Source organism: Eurytemora carolleeae, unplaced genomic scaffold (genome assembly GCF_000591075.1).
Source record: "Eurytemora carolleeae unplaced genomic scaffold, Eaff_2.0 scaffold481, whole genome shotgun sequence".
Classification (NCBI taxonomy): Eukaryota; Metazoa; Arthropoda; class Copepoda; order Calanoida; family Temoridae; genus Eurytemora; species Eurytemora carolleeae.
This window is the reverse complement of record NW_019396461.1, coordinates 121,906-141,208: the sequence shown is the minus strand read 5'-3', so window position 1 is coordinate 141,208 and position 19,303 is coordinate 121,906. Positions and strand designations below refer to the sequence as shown.

The window sequence follows — 19,303 nt, the reverse complement described above, 5'->3', positions numbered from 1 at the left end:
TTTTTCGAAATTTTATTTCTACTTTTGTGACCTATACTCATTTAATGATGGAGAAGTAATCTCTTTTTGTTTGATTGTCCGATCGTACTCGTAACTCATGAACCCCAAGATCGATTTGCCTCAAATATTGAATGGGACACGTGGATTTAACGGTTCTGTCAATATTCCAGAAAGCTGTGACTTTCGACCACAATTTGAACCATTAATCATAATTTGTTAGCCTTTTTTCTTAGATACTTTTTTGTTGGCATATGCATTTTGAATAAAAAAGTATAAAATAAACAAATCCGTAAAGTAAATGATTATTGAATTAAAGACCAAAACACGTTTGATTTCAAATTGAAGAAACCGAATGCTGCTCACTCTGGTTAGTCTGGTGTGGGGAATGTTTATTAAAAATTTAAGAATATATATGTCAAATTATGCAAAGTATGATAAAATTAGCTAAAAGGACTTTTTTCAACAAATAAAATGACAAAACTAATGAATATATTAAGGTTAACTGTTTTGAATTGTTTCCCCTTCTCCTCCATAAAAGGAGGGGAGGGGGGGCAATGTATGTACAGCTTGCAGATTTCTTTAGACAAAGAAACAACAGAATCGATTACATCTATTCTATACACGAAACCTTTGCGATATAAACCTACAAAACGTGTTGATTACAATTTAAAAGTAGAAAGGCTATTTTTGTTGAAAAAGTAGGATTTGGCAACGGGAAACCACCTTGCAGTTTTCAAAAGATAACAAATAGCTGTATTTAACAACAAAATAATGTATTCTAATCACCATACATCAGACGTTAACTATACGCGATTTCAAATACAGGGTGTCGCAAAAAACATGGGAATTCAGTGACGAATTTGATATCGTCTTTGTTGTGAATTAGCATTGTAATACCTAATATAAAAAGCCATAATATTATTATGTCTGCTAGCGTTTATTTTATGAAAAGGATAAAAGACTGTAAAGATGTGTCTATAATGTCTCTGCAAGATGAACTGCAGTGAAGACGGACAAGTTTTGTTTGTATACTGCAATTTTCTTGTTTTACAAAGTACAACCGTATGCAGTCTAAACATAAACAAACAAAATGTATACATAGCAGACGCAACTCTTACAGATTACAGCTTTCTCAGTAGGTATAACTATACCAAATAGATTCTAGTACAATAGATGGCAAGGCAACGTAGAATTTGTACACTCACAGTACAGTTGTATTCTGTCGTCACAAGTGTCAATTCAGTTTTTGTGTCCGACAAAATCATCAATAATATTGATAATATTAGAATAAAGTGCTTTTCTTACAGTAAAATAAGTGCAATTTAATGTGTTCTTTAGTTTCTGTTTTTACACTTTTTATTTCATCTTGGGAAACATGTCAACTAATTTGAGAAAATTTCGTTTTCCTTGTTATATTTGACACTTGTGACGAAGTGTATAATAGGTTGATTTCTCTGTTGCCATCTATTGTACTTGATAATCTATTTGTCACTATACTAAATCGAAGAAATATTTATGAAGGCGATATCGAATTCGTCACTGAATTCCCATGTTTATTGGGATACCCTGTATATAACGAGACAATACGTTTTTATAAACTTATCAACTCCCGGACATCATGACGTACGTTTAACAGGTTAACCAGCACATTTTAGAGATCAACTTTAGCTCCGGACGTATTAAAAACCTTTTAACAGGATAATTTAACCATCATGTTTTAACAGGACAATTTAACCATCATGTTTTAACAGGACAATTTAACCATCATGTTTTAACAGGACAATTTAACCATCATGTTTTAACAGAACAATTTAACCATCATGTTTTAACAGGACAATTTAACCAACATATTTTAAAGACCTAGCAAACTTCATTTAACACTTTTACGGTACATATAAACCAGAGCTAAAAACTTTAGAATGGTGGAAATCGAGATCAATGCTTGATCCACTCTTTTTCTTAATCTCCAGATTAAATAATGCTTGTTCTCCTCTTGTTATTAATCTCCAGACTAATTAACTGATCGGGATTATGGATATCTCATTCTAAAGTTTTCAGCTCAGAACGTTTTAAGCCCATCTCAAGTTTAGGACGCGATAAAAAACTTCTATCACGTTTTTAGAAACAGAATAACTCCCGGACGTAATTGAAAATTTGAACGGTACAATTTAACCATGCACGTTTACCATGTTGTAAATGAAAGGTAATGTTAAATCATCCATATACGCAACATCCCCCCTACTGAACTTCTGACCTACTACAATATCGGACCTACACCAGCTATTTATTTTTGTATTATTTGAGGGTTAGGTTAGGACAAGTTCTGGGCCGAGCGCTGCGGCCACGTGTCCATCTAGCAGCTGTAAAACCACGGGCTAGTAGATCATGTGTTAGAATAATAGCGGATTTGGTGCATGTCACAAGTGGAGTATAGCGGATTTGCGTAGGTCGAAAGATACACCATCAAATGAAATCATGAACACGGGATAATGAAACTTTACTTGAACTAGAAAATAATAACTGCATAGATTAATAACAATACAGATAGAAAACTAGAATGGTCTTTTCATGATTTATGGGTTTTTCGTTCACAATAACCCTGAGACAGAAGCCCTTTAAAAGTCTTTTATTGTAATTCAACGCGGCTTCTGTCTCAGGGTTATTGTTAACGAATAACCCATAAATCATGAAAAGACGACATCTAGTGTTCTATCAGTGTTGTTATTAATCTATGAGTACATGAATTCGATTTTTAGTAAAAATGGAAACCTCAAACTGAAGGCTTGAAAAATTTGGATTTAACAATTTTACACTCGCTTTATTCAATGATTGATAACATGTGTGGGAAAATGTGGTGTAGGAAATGATACAATAAAATTATACAATCTATTCTATTATACACATAAAATTCGTTCAAAATAAAACAAAACATTAATAGATATAACCGAATTGATGTGTCAGGGTATTAATATTGATATAATCAAATTAGATTAAAATGATACCGTTCATTTATAGTTTCTCAATTGCCGAGTACCGAATATAAAGCATCTTTTATCCCCATGTTTTGGTTCTCAACGGTCGAAAAGAAAGGTTTTTTTATTAAAAAAAAAATCCAATCGGAAACTATTTTTTAACCAATCCATTACAGAGGGCTTTTTATAAATACTTATAGTTAGATAAACTTAGGAGGTCTCTCTTCTTGACCCAAATACATAAGAACCCCGTATTCCTTCAAGTTTTGATTTTTCTCAGATTTGAAATCAACTTTCCAGGAGGTTTGTTTATTCTATGACTTTCAAGGGTTCAGCATATACACTTACAGAGTACATTTCGGAGATGTTCCCAATTTTCCATAGAAAAAATGTTTTACAAAAGCATTTATATGACCTTGGATCCCTGCAGGAAGACTATAAAATGAACTTGAGAACTCAAAAGAGCCAAATCCGAACAATGGTTTCCCAGGTTTCTTCATTTAGTAATCAGAAGTTGAAAAATCTAAGCATTTTTTAGATGATTTTAACACAATGTCTAACATAGATCAACACTAGGTTTATCTTCTCCTGCGTCCCATCCTTGGAAAGTTTTTCGTATAAATCCTCACTGAATAATACTAAAAACTACAACTAAGAGATTTCGGTTTATTGGGTTCATTGGGTAATGCCAAAAAAAAATTTCTCGTCCGAGCTACCTAAAAAACCTTCTCCTTCTTTGAGTCAGATTCCCAAATTATGAAATCATTGCTAACCATATTTTATGCCCTCACGTGGCCAGCTTTAATAAATAGTAGTTAAGTTTGATCTTAAAAAATATCAATAGAAGAACGAGAATTTCAAGGTTGATCAGTAAAAAGTTAGTAGAATGTGGCTCGGACGGGATATTGTTGTGGCTGGCCTTCCCCCTCACTAGACTCAAAAGCTATACAAGTACCAATTCACAAAACAAAGTCTATTTCTCAATTAAAATTAACTTTTTCAAGACATAGTGTTTGTTTATTATTAATTTTTTTTGATCATGTTGAAATTTTTCGAAAATAAGGCTTTTGCTGGATTTAGCCAGATATATGTTATTGAAGATAAAAGTGATGGACGTGGATTAAGAGTTACGGAGGCTCGGAGACGTACCGTGAGATACGGGGATGATTTTGATTGGCTAGGAGGTCATTCTGCGAATCTAGAGGCTCTGTAGGTCATTTTCCGGAGCTCGTGGTGGCTCTGCGCCCCCTTTCTAGGGGTATACCCACCCTATCCTCCCAGCAATAAAGAGATACAGAGCGTCCCATACAAAGATAATATATATATAGATATGCAGGCAGGTATAAATTTAGAGGTCTTGAGAAAATGTGCAAACAGCATTTTGCCCCCCCCCTAGGAGCTCCTGGGGGGGGGGGGCAAAAAAAAATTCGCGCAAATCTTCGAATCTAGGACAAAGTCCTAGGACAGGATCCGGTCGAACAATACATCCCATTCAACACTACTATGGTCGGTTGCTCCTGGCTCTTCATGGCTCAGAACTGGCTCATCACCCCCTTAACCCCAAAAACTCAAAAAAACTCCATTACTTTCCTAAAATGATCATCCTAGGTTTGGTTTGGTTTGAGTATTGTCAACTGTATGAAAAAGTCGTCCCAAAAAAATGCTGCAATTTATTTGCCTTGTTTCCTAGAATTCATGTATAAAAAACAGTAATTTTAATAATTCTTTAAACCATCAACCCCAACATCTTAATTGCATATTATGGTACCAATTAAAAAATCTAATTCTATTTAAATATCTCATAAAAACCATTTGATTAAATAGATATCACTTATTTAACAAATATAAAATAATTTCCAAAGGTTTGTCAATATTTCTGTTTGTCTACTATATCTTTACTAAGTACAACTGATCAGACCATAAGCAAAACGCGTACTGTATGTTTGTGTTACCTTGAAATTTAATTTTATTGGTCAAACAGGTCCAGATAGCAACACTTGAACTATACAGGATGCAATACGCGTACTGTATGTTTATATAACACAAATCCGTATTTCATACAGATAGCAGCAAGGGGAGAAAGGAATATAGAAAGTAATCAATTTGCTATAGATGTCTCTCCTTACAAATTTTCTCAGAGGTTCAAAAATTAGTTGTCTGCTTCAAGCAATTTAGGAAGGAGGTTTCTACCTGCCTGCATATCTATATATATATTATCTTTGGTCCCATATCATTTTATCTCCAATCTTCAACGCCAAAATACTCACATAATAGTAGAAAAATCTAACATTTTATGCAACTTTTTTTCTATTAGCCTCATTAAATTTATAAAAATGATTCAATCTTCTTGAATTTTCTGATTTGTTCCCCAAATTTTAATTTATACTCATTGCCTTGGTCTAATTTGATGTGGGACACCCTGTATTTCCTTACAATTGTCTTCTCATTCTTTTCCAATCAACAACTATTTTCTAAAGTCATAATGTAAATACCTTCATGGTTTTTCTTTATATTAATTGAAAGTTTCAAATGGGCTAATTATCCATCTCTCTCTTCAAATAAACGATACACATGTGAAAATAATAAAATGTTGATAATGAATTTTATAAAAAAAAACATATGTTCTTGCGGATGGTTAGCGCCAAATTCAGAAAGCACAACTAAGTCACTAAAAGCTGAGCTAACGTGGTCAAAAACTAAGATGTAATTTGATCATTCAAAATGATTTGTATTCGAAGCTTAAAACCACATGACAACCTCTCAGTTTCAACTAAAATTCCGATACAATAATTCAACAAAAAATTAAAAAGTTATTCTCACATTTGACAGTACTATTAGTGTGTATTTCGTTAATTAGTACATATTGGATAGAAAATTGCGACAGGCGTCTAGAGAAATAAAAAAGAAAAAATAATTTATAATTTGGCAAAGAAATCACAAGATAATAATACTAAATCAACAGAAATCAATTTATTCTTACAGTTTAGTCCAATTACAGGGGGTCAGAGATCCAATTTTACCAAAAATCAGACTAGAATGGAAAAGTAACAAAAATGTTGGAAAATGAAGAGGGGGGGGGGGAAAACTAAATTTTAGATATGTTTTTGAGAGAATTCGAATAATTGAACACTACAATTTGAAGTAAATCTTTCAAGTTCAGGAACCCGGACATTTTCCAGAAATTCTCGAGCTTATCTTCATTTGGAACTATGAACTAGGACAGAGAGTTAAAATTCGTCCATTAGCTGAACAGAATAAACTATGTGGCCTAGTTTACAAATTCCTGATTTTACTAGTTGTATGATGTTGAGTAGATAAGATGGATAGATACTGATACAATTCAAACCATTTCTTAGTACATTGGGATTATCTTAGTTTCAGTCTTACCAGATAATCATAAAGCAAATGATACTTATTTATGATAATTGACCTTGCGCAAGTATAGATTACGTTATATAAACCAAGACCGTTACACAACCAGTGTTTTAGGTTTAACAGGCCGTAATTAGTGTTAGACACGTATCAATAGCAGTTAGTTTAAATCTTCAAGGTACGTGAGAATTTAACCAAACCAGCTAAGAACTAGTCAGGCCATGCACTAAGATTTAGTATAAATCCCGATTGGATAACATCTAAATCACAAACCATCGTATTATCAACGTTATTGTCACAGGCCTGGTGAATAAATCGATCTAAGTGACAATTTACATAAATAAGAGGTTGGTAAACAGGTATCTTTAATGTTTGTTTGTTTATTTGCAGGTAGGTTAAAGGGAACTGCTTGAAATTAGACGAATGAATCACATGGAGAGACATGAGGCATGGAACTATATTGAACCTGCCCAGCACAAAATAGTATTCAAGGTTGCACGATAACAATTTAGCAGAAATGCCCCAAAAAAAACAAACGTTGCACAGCCTACACTTCTTCAGAAAAAATGTTGTTTTTTTATTACGAGAAAAATTATCTTATCAAAAGATTTCCTGCTAAAAGTGATTCGATTGGTTTGTGTTCTAAAATTAAACACATTTTTTCAGAATTGTTTCGTCTCTCAAGTAAAAAAACATCCACAATTTTCAACCTTGAATACCTTTAGTGCAAGTTACGAGATATATATTTCGAGATACACATAGTTCTCACTGAACGATTATTACGGAACCCAGCTTGAAACCAAAAACTTGAATTATTGAAAGTTTTTAATTCTGTCTAGGTCCCCCGCCTCCGCCACCTCCACCACGGAATCCTCCGCCCCTGGACTCCGAAGGAGGACCGCCCCTACCACGACTGCCAAAATCACTTCTACCACGTCCGCCACCACGACCACCTCCGCCTCCAACTCTACCGCGGTCTCCACCACCTCCACGTCCTACGGAGTGTCCAGCTCCTCTCAGATTATCCTAAATTTTTCAGACTAAATATGGCTTTATATAAATTCAATTAATTTATTTACATTAGTTTGATAATTTTTATACATGTATATGAAAGTGGAATTATTAATAAAATATTAATCATTGGATAATTTTTTTCATTACTTTTAATTTTTATATTCTATGAAAATGGTGTATTATTTCAACTACAATGTGAATATTCATCAAGATTAGATGCCATCTCTAGGTGAACAATATTAATGTCAGATACACAATAATAAGAATTTATAATAATTTTTTGACACATGTTAAAACCGTCAAGAATGGGAGATTTTTTTCTCGTGTGCATTGATATGACTTAAATTCAAATTTGATAAATACCTGACTTCCCCGTTCTCCTCTTCCTCCCTGGACCCGGTCAGAGAACCCCTGTCCACCTCCACGTTCTCCTCCGGAACCATTATGATCTCTCTGCTTCGTCTTCTTCTCCTCGATGTTCAACCTGTACACAATATAAGTAAATATAATTAACGCAAATAAATTCTAAAATAAAGACACAAATATAATCAATTTTAGACACTCTGTATACAAATATACGCAATAATAACAATGTTGTCTGTTTGCCCTTAGCACGTATATACGCAACATTGAACACTGAACAGTATGAACAAAAATAAAGCCGAAAACCAATATTATACGCAACTATCCGGAGTGCCTGGCGTTGCCCAGGCTTTTAGTATTTTTCATAATATTAGTAACTCCCACCTTTAACCCGTGGAGTAAAAAAAATATTTTTAAAGCCTATGTCAACCCTCAGCTATAGTCAGCTAAAGCTAACATGTAAATATATAACAAGAAGCAAAGTGCTTTATAATATTGATGTAAAATCGCAAGAAATGCAAGTAGGAACAGGATGAATCCGAATAAAATTTCTTATCGTAAAAAAGCAAGTTTCTTTTCACGCCATTTATTTGGCCGCATGATTTAAGCCCAAAGACGATCCATTTTATCAGAAATATCAAGATAGTCAACTTGTTTTCGGTGTCATTAAGTCATTTTTTTAGATAAATATGTAAACCAGTAAATTTCTTGAAATCCGTGAAAATTTTGCAATGTAAGGATTCTGAAACTAGCAGTTTCAACTTATTTAAGTTGTAATATATAAATGTTCTTGTTTATAATCAAAGGTAAAACTTTTAGTTAACATACTTGATTATTAGTAAATAAATAAAAACAATAAACTGAACCTGTATCCAGAAATAGTGAGAGTCGGTTTTATCTTCATTGCAAGCTCTACTGCACCACTCTCTTCAAACACAACAAATCCAAAGTTAGGAACCTAAAAATAAAATTAGATTAGTTACCTTTTTATCACTTAAGAGAGGATCCTGTCCTTTTTCTGCTTCATAAAAAACACTCTTCAAAAGTAGAATAAGATCCGAAGCGTTGGCAAGCTATACTCCTTCTCAATATAATTCCTACCTTCCCATCCTTGTTGTTGGTGTTCCGTCCAATCTTCTTGTTGATACGAACTTCTGCAACCTGAGGATAAAATAAAATATTTACAGAACATAAAATTACAAGACCAGGGTATATGTTATGAAGAACTAACTCCCATCCCTTCTAATAATAAAAAAGTGGACATTAACCGGCAAGCCCCTCCCAAGACATAATCATATAATATACGGAAAAAAAGGAAGTTTGACATTTTTTTTAACCCTGACTAGCAACATTCGAAATTTCTAAACCCAGATTTTCCTTCATTCCTTTTTCCGCTAAAGAAAACTCGAAGCCTTAACTTGGATTATAAAGCTTGATCTCAAAATGAAGAAAAATTTTACCTTTCCGAACTGTTGGAATAGTTCCTGGAGATCGTTATCCGTACAGGTCTGGGGCAGATTACCGACAAACAGTTGAAGATGGTCGTTAGTTCCGCTGTTACTCATCTTGACATAGATCAGTTCATTTTATGTCATCATAAATTCAAAGTACCCCCAACAAAAAAAAAAAATTATGGATTGTTGGCTTGGACCCATTTTTCCTTGTTTCATTGAATTTAAAAAGTTATTATTTGATCAACTTGTATTTTATAAATATTTTCTTACCATACGGTTTCGTCCTTCCCTAGGTTCGTCATCTCGTCTGTCTGGTCGGACTGCAGGAGCTGCACCCGGAGCTCCAGTGCTTGGTCGTCCCTAGAAAATAGAAGATAAGGGTTTCTCTAAAGTTATATTTTTTTTACAACTAGGATGTACATTTAGAAAATAATAGAAAAGAGTTTATATCAGTGCTTATGATCAATTTCATTTTAAAGCGGATCCGGATCCTGTATCCTGTATCCTGTATCCGACCTGAAAAATACTGATACAACTGAGAAGAGATATATACCTGACTGGTTCCCCTGTTCCCTCTGTATGGTTTCCCCTGTCCAGCAGCAGGTTGAGTAAACGGTGTTCCTTCCTTACTTCCGGTCCCAGGAACTACTGGAGGTTTACCACCGGAACCCATCTTAACCCTGCTGCTCCAGGACATAGGTTCGGAGCTGCTCTCCTGAGGAGGAGCAGCTTCCTCTTCCTCCTCCTCCTGCTCCTCCTCATCAACCATAGGATCAGCCTCCTCCTCCTCCTGCTGAATCAAAAGGTTAATTGATACAAAAACTTCTTATTAATTTTCCTGATAAAAGATATAATTATTACATAAATATTGTGATGAATATATTAGATGCTTATCATTAAAAAATACACAAGACGATTCGTAAAAGAAAGTTGCCTCAAAATGACTAGGATTTAGCTAGCGAGGATCCAACACTTTCTGAATATGTATTAAGACCTCTTCAGGGTGGCCAAAACTTTTTTGAACCCATCCGTACAAAAATCCGTACATTTTCAGACTAAATCCGTACAATCCGTACAATTTTCGAAAAACAATCCGTACAATTTTTTTAAAAAAAATCCGTACAATCCGTACATTTTTTTAAACCAATTTATTTAGAATGCAGAAAATAAGTTAAACTAACTTCATTTTGACGAGATTTTTTTTTTATTTTCATGAAAAATTTGCTGAAATGAGTGAAAATTTAAAAAAACGCTGTATTTTCCAGGATAAAATCCGTACAATCCGTACAATTTGAAAACAAATCCGTACAATCCGTGCAATCCGTACAATCCGTACAATTTTAGGGTTAAAAAAAATCAATCCGTACAATCCGTACATTTTGGCCACCCTGCCTCTTTTCTTATCAAGTTTTTTTTTAATGAGATGTAAGATGATGTTGCAAGTATAGAAACAACTGTTAAGTTGTTGGAAGGAGGGAACCCCAACCACCATAGCCTCAAAGATTTGCTATGCAGTGCGGAGCCTCCGCATTCGGTATAGATTTTACAATGAAATCGCAAAAGTTTTGTTCGCGAAGTTGTTTTGAAGTGAAGTTGTTTTGATTTGCTATGATTATTATTTTCTTTAAATAAAATATTTCTGTAAAAAAATCCATCTAAATAACAAAAAAATCAATTTTACTTTTATCAAAGATTTTAACAAATCAAATCCACTTCAATTTTTCATGAAAGGCAGTTTTATGTGGCTCATGGCTGCCGTGTTGCAAGGAACTACGAAATTGAAAAATTCGATTAATGAAATTCGTCTTTGAAGTGGTTAGGAACAATTTTGTTGTTCTAATGTTTATACTAAATTCAATTAAAATTATAACGAACAGAAAGTATAATACCTTCCAGGTTTCCGGTTGGGAATCCTTCCATTGGTTAGATTCAGCTCCAGACCATTCAGTATCCTCGACATCCATACTCGCCTGATCCGCCTCTTCAGCACTCTTATATCCGCCACCACCGTTCATATGCGCCTCCTTCAAATATCAATATACAATTAACCAAACAAACTCAATGAGCTTTTAAATGGAGTAATCTAGTCTATATCTAGCAAGGGATGTGGATTTTTCTCTCTTCAAAACACCTCTTTTACCCGGGAAAAGATGGGAGACGTCTTTTAGAAAGGATAATTATTTTGAAACAAATTGAACAATAAAATCTGTCTGGAAGTAATGCATTCAACAAAGTTAAAATACTTATCGCCCTTTTCTAGCCTTAACTTTAACACCTTTAAGGAGGGTCGAAGTGTAGATATTATGCAGCTTAAAGAGACCCAACTAAAACTGACCAGAAATTAGCATGCCGCTTGCAATTGTTAATATGCTTATTTCGATTTCTGTTGAATAAAGTATTTGACTGGAAACGATGACTGAAATAAATAAAATTACCGGGAAAGTTTCCTGCATAACAACAGGTTCCTGGATGACCGGCTCATGAAGCTGGGGAGCAGAGGGTACAGGGAGCACAACAGGCTTGGAGGCAGAGGCGATAATCTGCTTCTGAATAGGTTCCTCGAGACGAACCTCGTCAGTCGTTATACTTGCCGTTGCCTCGTTCTCGCAATCCGAGAATACCTCATCCTTCAAATAGTAAATATATCAATTCAATCAAATTAACTCTCAATATTTCAATCATCAAAAAAACATTTTAAAAATTTAAGAAGTTAAAAAAGGATTGCTTTCATTCGCAGTATAAATAAAATTGCTTTATCAATATTTGAAACAACATAAGTCTAATAAATTTTTACGTAACAAATCTATGATAACAATTTAGTTTCCCTACTTTAATAACACTTACCTGATATCTGAAGATATCGTTATGAACGTAGTACTTCTTCGGAGACTGAGGGGCCAGGACGAAGGTCTGGACAAACCTTCTCATGGGTTGCCCGTTGTTAGAGAGCTCCCCGGATACCTGAACTACAACTCCGTCCGCCAGGGTCTTGTGGGAGTCCACCTAAACCCAATTATTACATTAACACCGTGGTAAGAATAATATGTGCCCAAAAATTTCTTGTTAAGCATTTAATTGACCAACAAAATATGTCGGGGAGCTCCCTTATTAAGGGTGATTGATTTGTAATCAAAAGAAAATTTTAAAATTGTCCATAGGGTTGCGAATTAACGATTTAATATCGGAGATATCGCCATAAGACCTAAAAAAATATTTCAAAAAAATAAATATGATAAATCATGTTCTTGGGAATTTCATGCTGAATTCAGATTCGAAAACCATTTTTTAACTATTAAAATCTAAAGAAGTTCTTAAAAAATATTTCAAAAAAATGAATATGATAAATCATGTTCTTGGGAATTTCATGCTGAATTCAGATTCGAAAACCATTTTTTAACTATTAAAATCTAAAGAAGTTATGGCCAAATAACGGTAAAAAATTCCGATTTTTAACTTGTTAATGTTTTTGATGAGGTTTTTAGCTCTAACTCTCAATATTAATTTAAAAAAAAACGCTTCTCAGATTTGGATTCAGCATTAAATTTCCAAAAAAAATTATGTAAAACATGATATTAATTTTTTTTTGTCTTACGGTGAATATTAAACCGTTAAATCGCAACCCCATGGACGATTAAATTTTTTTTTTGATTGCAATATTTTTTTTCAGTGAAAATACAGCGAACACCGGTGGACGGCTGGCTCAATTCCAATATTGATCACCCCTAACCCTTATTGCAGCTTGATTGAAGAATTTAAGGACTTCACAAATAAAACACTTAAGAGATAATGAGAAAAACATAATTGAATGCTAAATTATTATTTAATAAAAATAATAATACACGGCACAAACCTTTCTGATCTTGGCATGGCAATCCTTGAAGTTGAGCTGAAGTATCTTCTGATGAATCTCCTGCTGACCACGAACAACCTCTGCATCTGTTCCACTGTCAATACCTCCGTGAACAAAACTTGACTGTCCGTTGTAAAATCTGATCAAAATTAAATTCGTTGGAAACTTTAATTTCCACAACTAATATATTACTTCTGTGAATGCGCTTTTAACATGGAACACATTCCTTAATACACCCTTTTCTCTTTCTTAAAAATGTCAATTGAAACATTAGGGAATAAAAAAGTAGATAAAAATCAGAGCAACACTTAATGCTCGTTCCCCCTCAACTATTAAATGATTACCTAACTATTTTCTGTAAAATCAAAGACTCCAGGCTGCAATACTGTATTCACCCCCTCGTTACAAAAATTTGTTAAAAATAACTTCTGAAATATAATTAGATATAAAAGTTAAAATTTCTCCTTTGGTTATTAGCAACAAGAAAATGTGGCATCTTGTAAAAATTGCGGTAAAACATTAGTCTAATAAATGCGATTTATAAGCCTCCAGCCAGGGGTAGATATTTTTCAGTAAAAAAAAAACACTAACTAGGAATTAAATGAGACATATTTTTGATCAGTATTAGATCATGAAATTAAAGTTGCGCTGAGAAAAATATTCACCCCTGTATTCCATTTAAAATCACTAGTTGGAATATTGTAACACAGACAGATATTAGCGAAAATCAGATCTTGTTCAAGTTTCCGTTCTATCCCTCCCCTTCCTCCTCTAATTCCACCTCCATATAGTTGCTCTGCGGCATCTCTATGAAGACTATGGTTTGGTCCGACTCCTCCTTACCATCCTCCTCCTCCAGTCCATTCAGAAGAGTGACCGGCAGATACTTGCTTACTTGAATGCTTTGAGGGAAGTTGGTGTAGCCCCCGCTAGGGGCATTAAGCAACTCTTCAGATCCATTACTTAGTAATATTCTCTCGTTATCCTCAACTAGTATAGTTGTATACTTATCAACAGTATTCTCTTCCTCAGAAGTAGCTGAACGGTTCTCTACTGGAGTATTTTCCTTCGTTCTGATATCATCAATAATATTACCGTTGTGAACTGTATTCCCGTGTTTAACAAAATCACTGCGCTTCCTGAAAATTAAGAACTTAAATCCAAATTCTTGCATTAGGTTCTAGAATGACTTACCCGAACTCCTGTTTACAAATCCCACAAGCGTAAGGAAGCTCATTTTGGTGGATTTTCATGTGTCGTTTTAAGTGATTTCCGGAAATGAAGCCTTCAGCACAAAACCTGCATTTGTACGGTGTTTCACCAGTATGCATACGTTTATGTACAACCAGGTGTGAAGAGTGCCCGAACACTTTGTTACAGTAGTCGCACATGTACGGTTTTACAACATCATGCTTTTTCTTATGCAACCAAAGGCTGCCACGGTTGGCAAAACTTTTATTGCACTCTGAACAAGCGTAAGGTTTCTGCCCAGTATGTATATGAGAATGTTCTTCCAATAGTTTAAAATTGTTGAATCCTTTCCCGCATGAACTGCAGTTGTATGAGAAGTCTCCAGTGTGTTTACTCCTGAACAAAAATTGTCTTGTGTATGATGAATGATGATGGTAGAATTGTGTTCAGAGTTACGTAAAAATATTTAAAAATTAATCAATAGGGGTTTAATATTTCCAAAACTAAGGATTTAGATTTGAGAGTTAAGATATTCTCAGTTAACAAGTTGTTTCGTTAATCCTTGGAAATAATCTTATTTAAAATAAAAGCTTCATTGGCACCGTTATTGAAACTTTAGATTCGTTTATCTTCTATGAAATAATTTTTAACTGATGTTTAGTTATTGTAAAGTAAGTAATTTACCATACCTGTGAAATTGTAAGGACTGAAAGGTTAGAAAACTATCACCACACTCGTCACAAATCAAATCCTTTGTACCGTTCTAAAAAAAAATTATTTTAGAAATAATTGAATTAACACTCCGATACGAATTTTTGTTGTTTGGTGACCACCTGAGAATAGTTAAAAATTTTTTTTGAACAAGCAGAACTAACAAGTAAGAATTATAAAGTGGAAAGAAAACCAACCTTGTGTATTCTTTCATGAATAATTCTAGCATGCTTGGAGGAAAACTTCTCCTGACAGACACTGCAAGGGTGAACCTCAACAAAAAAGAATATTCTTAGCTGAATCGTTTTTTATTGACAAAAATAAAATCTTACTTTGGAATTCCCGAAATGCTTGAGCTGGATATGTTCGTTAAGACTGCTCTTGCACTTGAAAGATTTGCTACAAAAAGCACAGTCGTGCGTCTTTGAAACTTTCTTGGAACGCCCAACCTTCGAGCAAGGGCTGCACCTAGTCTTCAAAGTTTTGTTACGCCTAGGTCCAGGTTCGAACTCAATTCCACATTTATCACATGTTGGGTTACATAACATCTTGTTCTCTTTGTTCAAAGTAAGATTTCCGTCAGGCTCCTCAGAGATCTGTTTATCTCTGGGCAGATGTTCTCCTTCTAGGGTTTCAGCAAGGATTTGAAGCTTAGATTTCTTCTGGAATTCTTTGACCGGAGACATTGTTAAACCTTCCTCGTCACGAACATTAAATATATTGAGAGGCATTTTCAGTTCTAATACTGACGTGTAATCTGACACGGAGGGAAACTTTGACTTGGTTCGACATGACTCTTCATACCTTGTCTTTATCACAGAAATGTATTCATTAATTTGAACCCGGAGTTTAGCGATTGCATCTACCACAGCAAAACACTCAACACAAGAGAATGATTGAGGTCTAGTGCTGTCTAACCGGATGGGAATAATATCCTCGATTACTGTGTGTATAGAAGTAGAACCCTTTTCACCTATAAATGAAAAATAAGCTAATTATGAATTTTCAATAAAAGCGGCTATTTGTCCCAAATAATTAATAATAGTTAATTTTAAAACTTGTCTATGAACATGGGGGGGGGGGGTCAGCCATTTGTTATGTCCAAGCTTTATATATCCACGAGTCGCTATTTTGTGAAATGGAAAATCAAAAATCAACAAACCTGGAATAGATATTTCAGAGAAAATATCCACCATGGAGTCGTTCTGATTATCAATGCCAGGAGTTCTTCCACATATTAGACACGAACTAAACAGATAAAAAGTTGCAGAATAAAAGAATCGACAAACTTTAAAAAACTTCATAAAAACTAACAATTTTACTTTAAATCGATAAAACTGGACTGAAACACAAATTTAATCTATGAAAGTAAAACAATTTTATGTCAATACATTTTTATCATTCAGTATTATTGGTTAAAACGGAAAACTATCCTAGTTTAAATATTAAATAGGAAGATACTCCAGGCAATATTGAGTATGGACGTTGCTGTGAAAAAAACAGCAACTCTACTTTACCAGGCGCAGTACCTCATTTACTTATATTACAGTCAGTGCTCTTTTTAGTGTTTACTATTGAAGGAGTAGTTGGGTAATAGAGACAGAAATGACCTTCCTAATTAACATGATAGATTGTATCAATAATATTACTGACAAATGTCCCATAAATGATGCTTAGAACAACTTTTTCTCCGAGATAATTTTGTTCTGTTTTCAAATAATCATGGCATTTGGCTCATTACCTAAAATTCGACAAGACAAGATCTCCATTCATATCCAAACTGTCCAGGTTTAAATGGCTCTGCAACTAAAATAGAACAGAAAATAAAATGATCTTTCAAAAATAAATTTATTACACAAAAAGACATGTAATCAATGTATTTCTGATGTAATCATTGTATTTCTGATGTAATCATTGTAATTCTGATGTAATTAATGTATTACTGATGTATTCAATGTATTTATGATGCATTCAATGTATTTCTGATGCACTCAGCTTAAGAAGAAATCCTTTTTCATCTCCCACTTCGTACACCAGAAGTGAAAAATGTCGCTAACCTCAAAACAAGCAATCCGCAAAGAAAACGATATTTTAGTGAATAAGCACGTTTCCTTCTTATTTTTTAAAGGATATCGATCAAGGGTTGAAGATCAGCGTCATTTAACACACAAGTTTCGACCATAGTGTAAATAATTCGAAATAATCGATTAAGATCATGATTTTTTACCTGTGGAAAATTAACAGCAGACAGAGGATCTTTGTCAACAATCTTACTCGGAGAAACGTCTAGAAACAAAATAAATATTTTAACAAAACGTGCATTGTACTCTTAAGTTAAACTTAAAAATAGCTAATTAAATAAACTGTCGTAAATTCAAGTCTTTTTATCGGTAACCTTATCTGATCCACAAAGTGGAACATATCGTCGTTAAGAACACCACAAGTCACTTCTCTTATCAAATCAACAATTGAAATTAACCCATTTATAAAATACCTGACAAAGGCTTTTAAGGGTTACGCTGGGTTTTGGATATTCCACTCAAAATATGGAGGATCCATAGAAATTTTGGCACATTATTATTTATCAAATATAAGTACTGAATTTATATTTAGACCTGGACTTTTAAAACTATATCAGAAAATTTCAAATTGCGGAGGTCGATGAATTTTATAAGAATGACTAGTCATAATTCCCGCATTTTTTTGAGGAACTTTTTGGCTAACTTAAATGGATATAGGATAACTTCATTTCGGCTCATTTGCCCAAATTATTTTTGCAGATGGGCTATCCAAATTTATATATAAAATGTTTTAGATTAGTATCACAAGGATGTAGATGAAACGTTCGTAAATATAGAGAGAATTTACCCAATTTTAACGTAAGATCGCTGAATATGGAATGAACTAGCATCCTTGGAATTTACGTTTAATGATAAGGGAAAAATATTTCATACTTTTCTTAAGAGGGGGAGGGGTTAAAGGATGGACTTGCCTGGATCAATATCTTCCGACTGCTCTATTGCACTGAGTAAGGAAAGTATACCCTATAAATCAGGAAAAAATTAGTAAAAGAAAGATTTCTTCGAATGTATTTTAAATTACAGATCTTAAAGATCCTCCGTTTCCGCGTCCTCTAATAAATATTTTTGCCCAGGCAATATTTCGTTGTGGTAGATTTTTTTACGAGTCCATTTCAGATTCAAAGCCTTTTCTCTTCTAAATACTATTTTATGACACTCTCTCAAATTCAGTTGAAAAATACTTTTCTTCAATTTTTGGCAAAAAAATATGATTTTCTGTCCTCTCGCACTTAGTAAGTGGCTTTCAAGCCATACTATTTTTAACATTATTTTTGGTCGGAACAATGTTCTATTTATTGTTATTTTCTCAATTTTTGACTACTTTAGTTAATGGGTTTGTCCTAGAAAATAATTTTTGGACGCCCCCCCCCCCCACTACCACTCTCCCCTCCTATTAATTTTGTACATGACCACTAATAATTTCAGCAAACTTATTATTTTTTTCTTTTGAAGTGTTAGGTTGGGTTAAGATAATTTTTAGGCCGAGCGGTGCGGCTAGGGGGCCGGGCGCTGCAGCCAAATGACCAATTAATTGTTTTGTTGATCTAAGCATTTATTAAAATAGTTCATAACTCAGAATGTACATGTTGGAGACATACATATAAATAGTGCTTTTTCTATTAATTTTGTGCATTCTGAATAATAAATAGATTAGAAAAAAATAACTTTGGTCCGTCCTAGTCTACGATTTTAGTGAAGTATTTATAATTTTAATCCTACGTCTATAAAATCTGATCTGCAGTTATTATCTAAATTCGCACAGCTAAAAGATAGGAAAAGATAAGAAGTATTAGGACAGACCCCCAGATTATCAACGAATTATTTGTAATATATGTGTAAACGATATATTTACTATTTACCTTATTATCCGATGATAAAGAGTAGGTTCCGAGCTGAGTTTCCATTTTGATATTTGATCTTTTGGTTTTAACTTCACTTAAACTTATAAATTTAAGTTATTCTCGCCATTTTAACTCCTCACGTTATTTTTATTTATTTTTAAAGAGATATAATGGTGTAATTCACTCATTGTAATCCGTTCGTGTCGGTTTCTTGAACGTTCCGGGAAAAAACTAACCCGGCATGAATTTTCATCTTAGTCTTGATCAGCTCGTGCGGTGGGGTAATTCTGCGCATGCTCACATCTGGCTACAGAACCGGTTCCTGCCTAGTCCGACTTTCATTACACAAATATGGCCAATATCATCGGGCGGCAAATTCAAATTCTGTAATCAAGGACGACCTATCTGTGAACCATACAAATTTGGCGGGCATGTGATGCTATACTAGCCGACC

General features: G+C 34.0%; 2 protein-coding genes across 3 annotated transcripts; both read right to left on the bottom strand.

The window, feature by feature from the left end:
* Positions 1-5,793: 5,793 nt before the first annotated feature.
* LOC111703714 (ras GTPase-activating protein-binding protein 2) lies at positions 5,794-13,521 on the bottom strand. Its single transcript, XM_023475741.1, has 12 exons — positions 13,507-13,521; positions 13,026-13,205; positions 12,020-12,178; positions 11,611-11,802; positions 11,065-11,199; positions 9,729-9,968; positions 9,446-9,535; positions 9,182-9,286; positions 8,823-8,882; positions 8,588-8,679; positions 7,722-7,842; positions 5,794-7,370 (listed from the first exon to the last, which is right to left on the bottom strand). Exons 1-12 carry the CDS (start codon positions 13,519-13,521, stop codon positions 7,170-7,172), a joined length of 1,590 nt encoding a protein of 529 aa, XP_023331509.1. The 3' UTR covers positions 5,794-7,169.
* LOC111703718 (zinc finger protein 350) lies at positions 13,452-19,147 on the bottom strand. 2 transcript variants are annotated; one of them, XR_002765674.1, is made up of 11 exons: positions 18,868-19,147; positions 17,920-17,971; positions 17,155-17,213; positions 16,669-16,733; positions 16,090-16,175; positions 15,260-15,900; positions 15,125-15,199; positions 14,906-14,979; positions 14,220-14,612; positions 13,691-14,164; positions 13,452-13,571 (listed from the first exon to the last, which is right to left on the bottom strand). XR_002765674.1 is itself a non-coding variant. In XM_023475752.1 (10 exons), exons 1-10 carry the CDS (start codon positions 18,910-18,912, stop codon positions 13,777-13,779), a joined length of 1,878 nt encoding a protein of 625 aa, XP_023331520.1. In that variant the 5' UTR covers positions 18,913-19,147; the 3' UTR covers positions 13,452-13,776. The 2 variants fall into 2 exon arrangements, 1 of the variants encoding a protein (XP_023331520.1); XM_023475752.1 differs by having other exon boundaries at positions 13,452-14,164.
* Between the last annotated feature and the right edge of the window lie 156 nt (positions 19,148-19,303).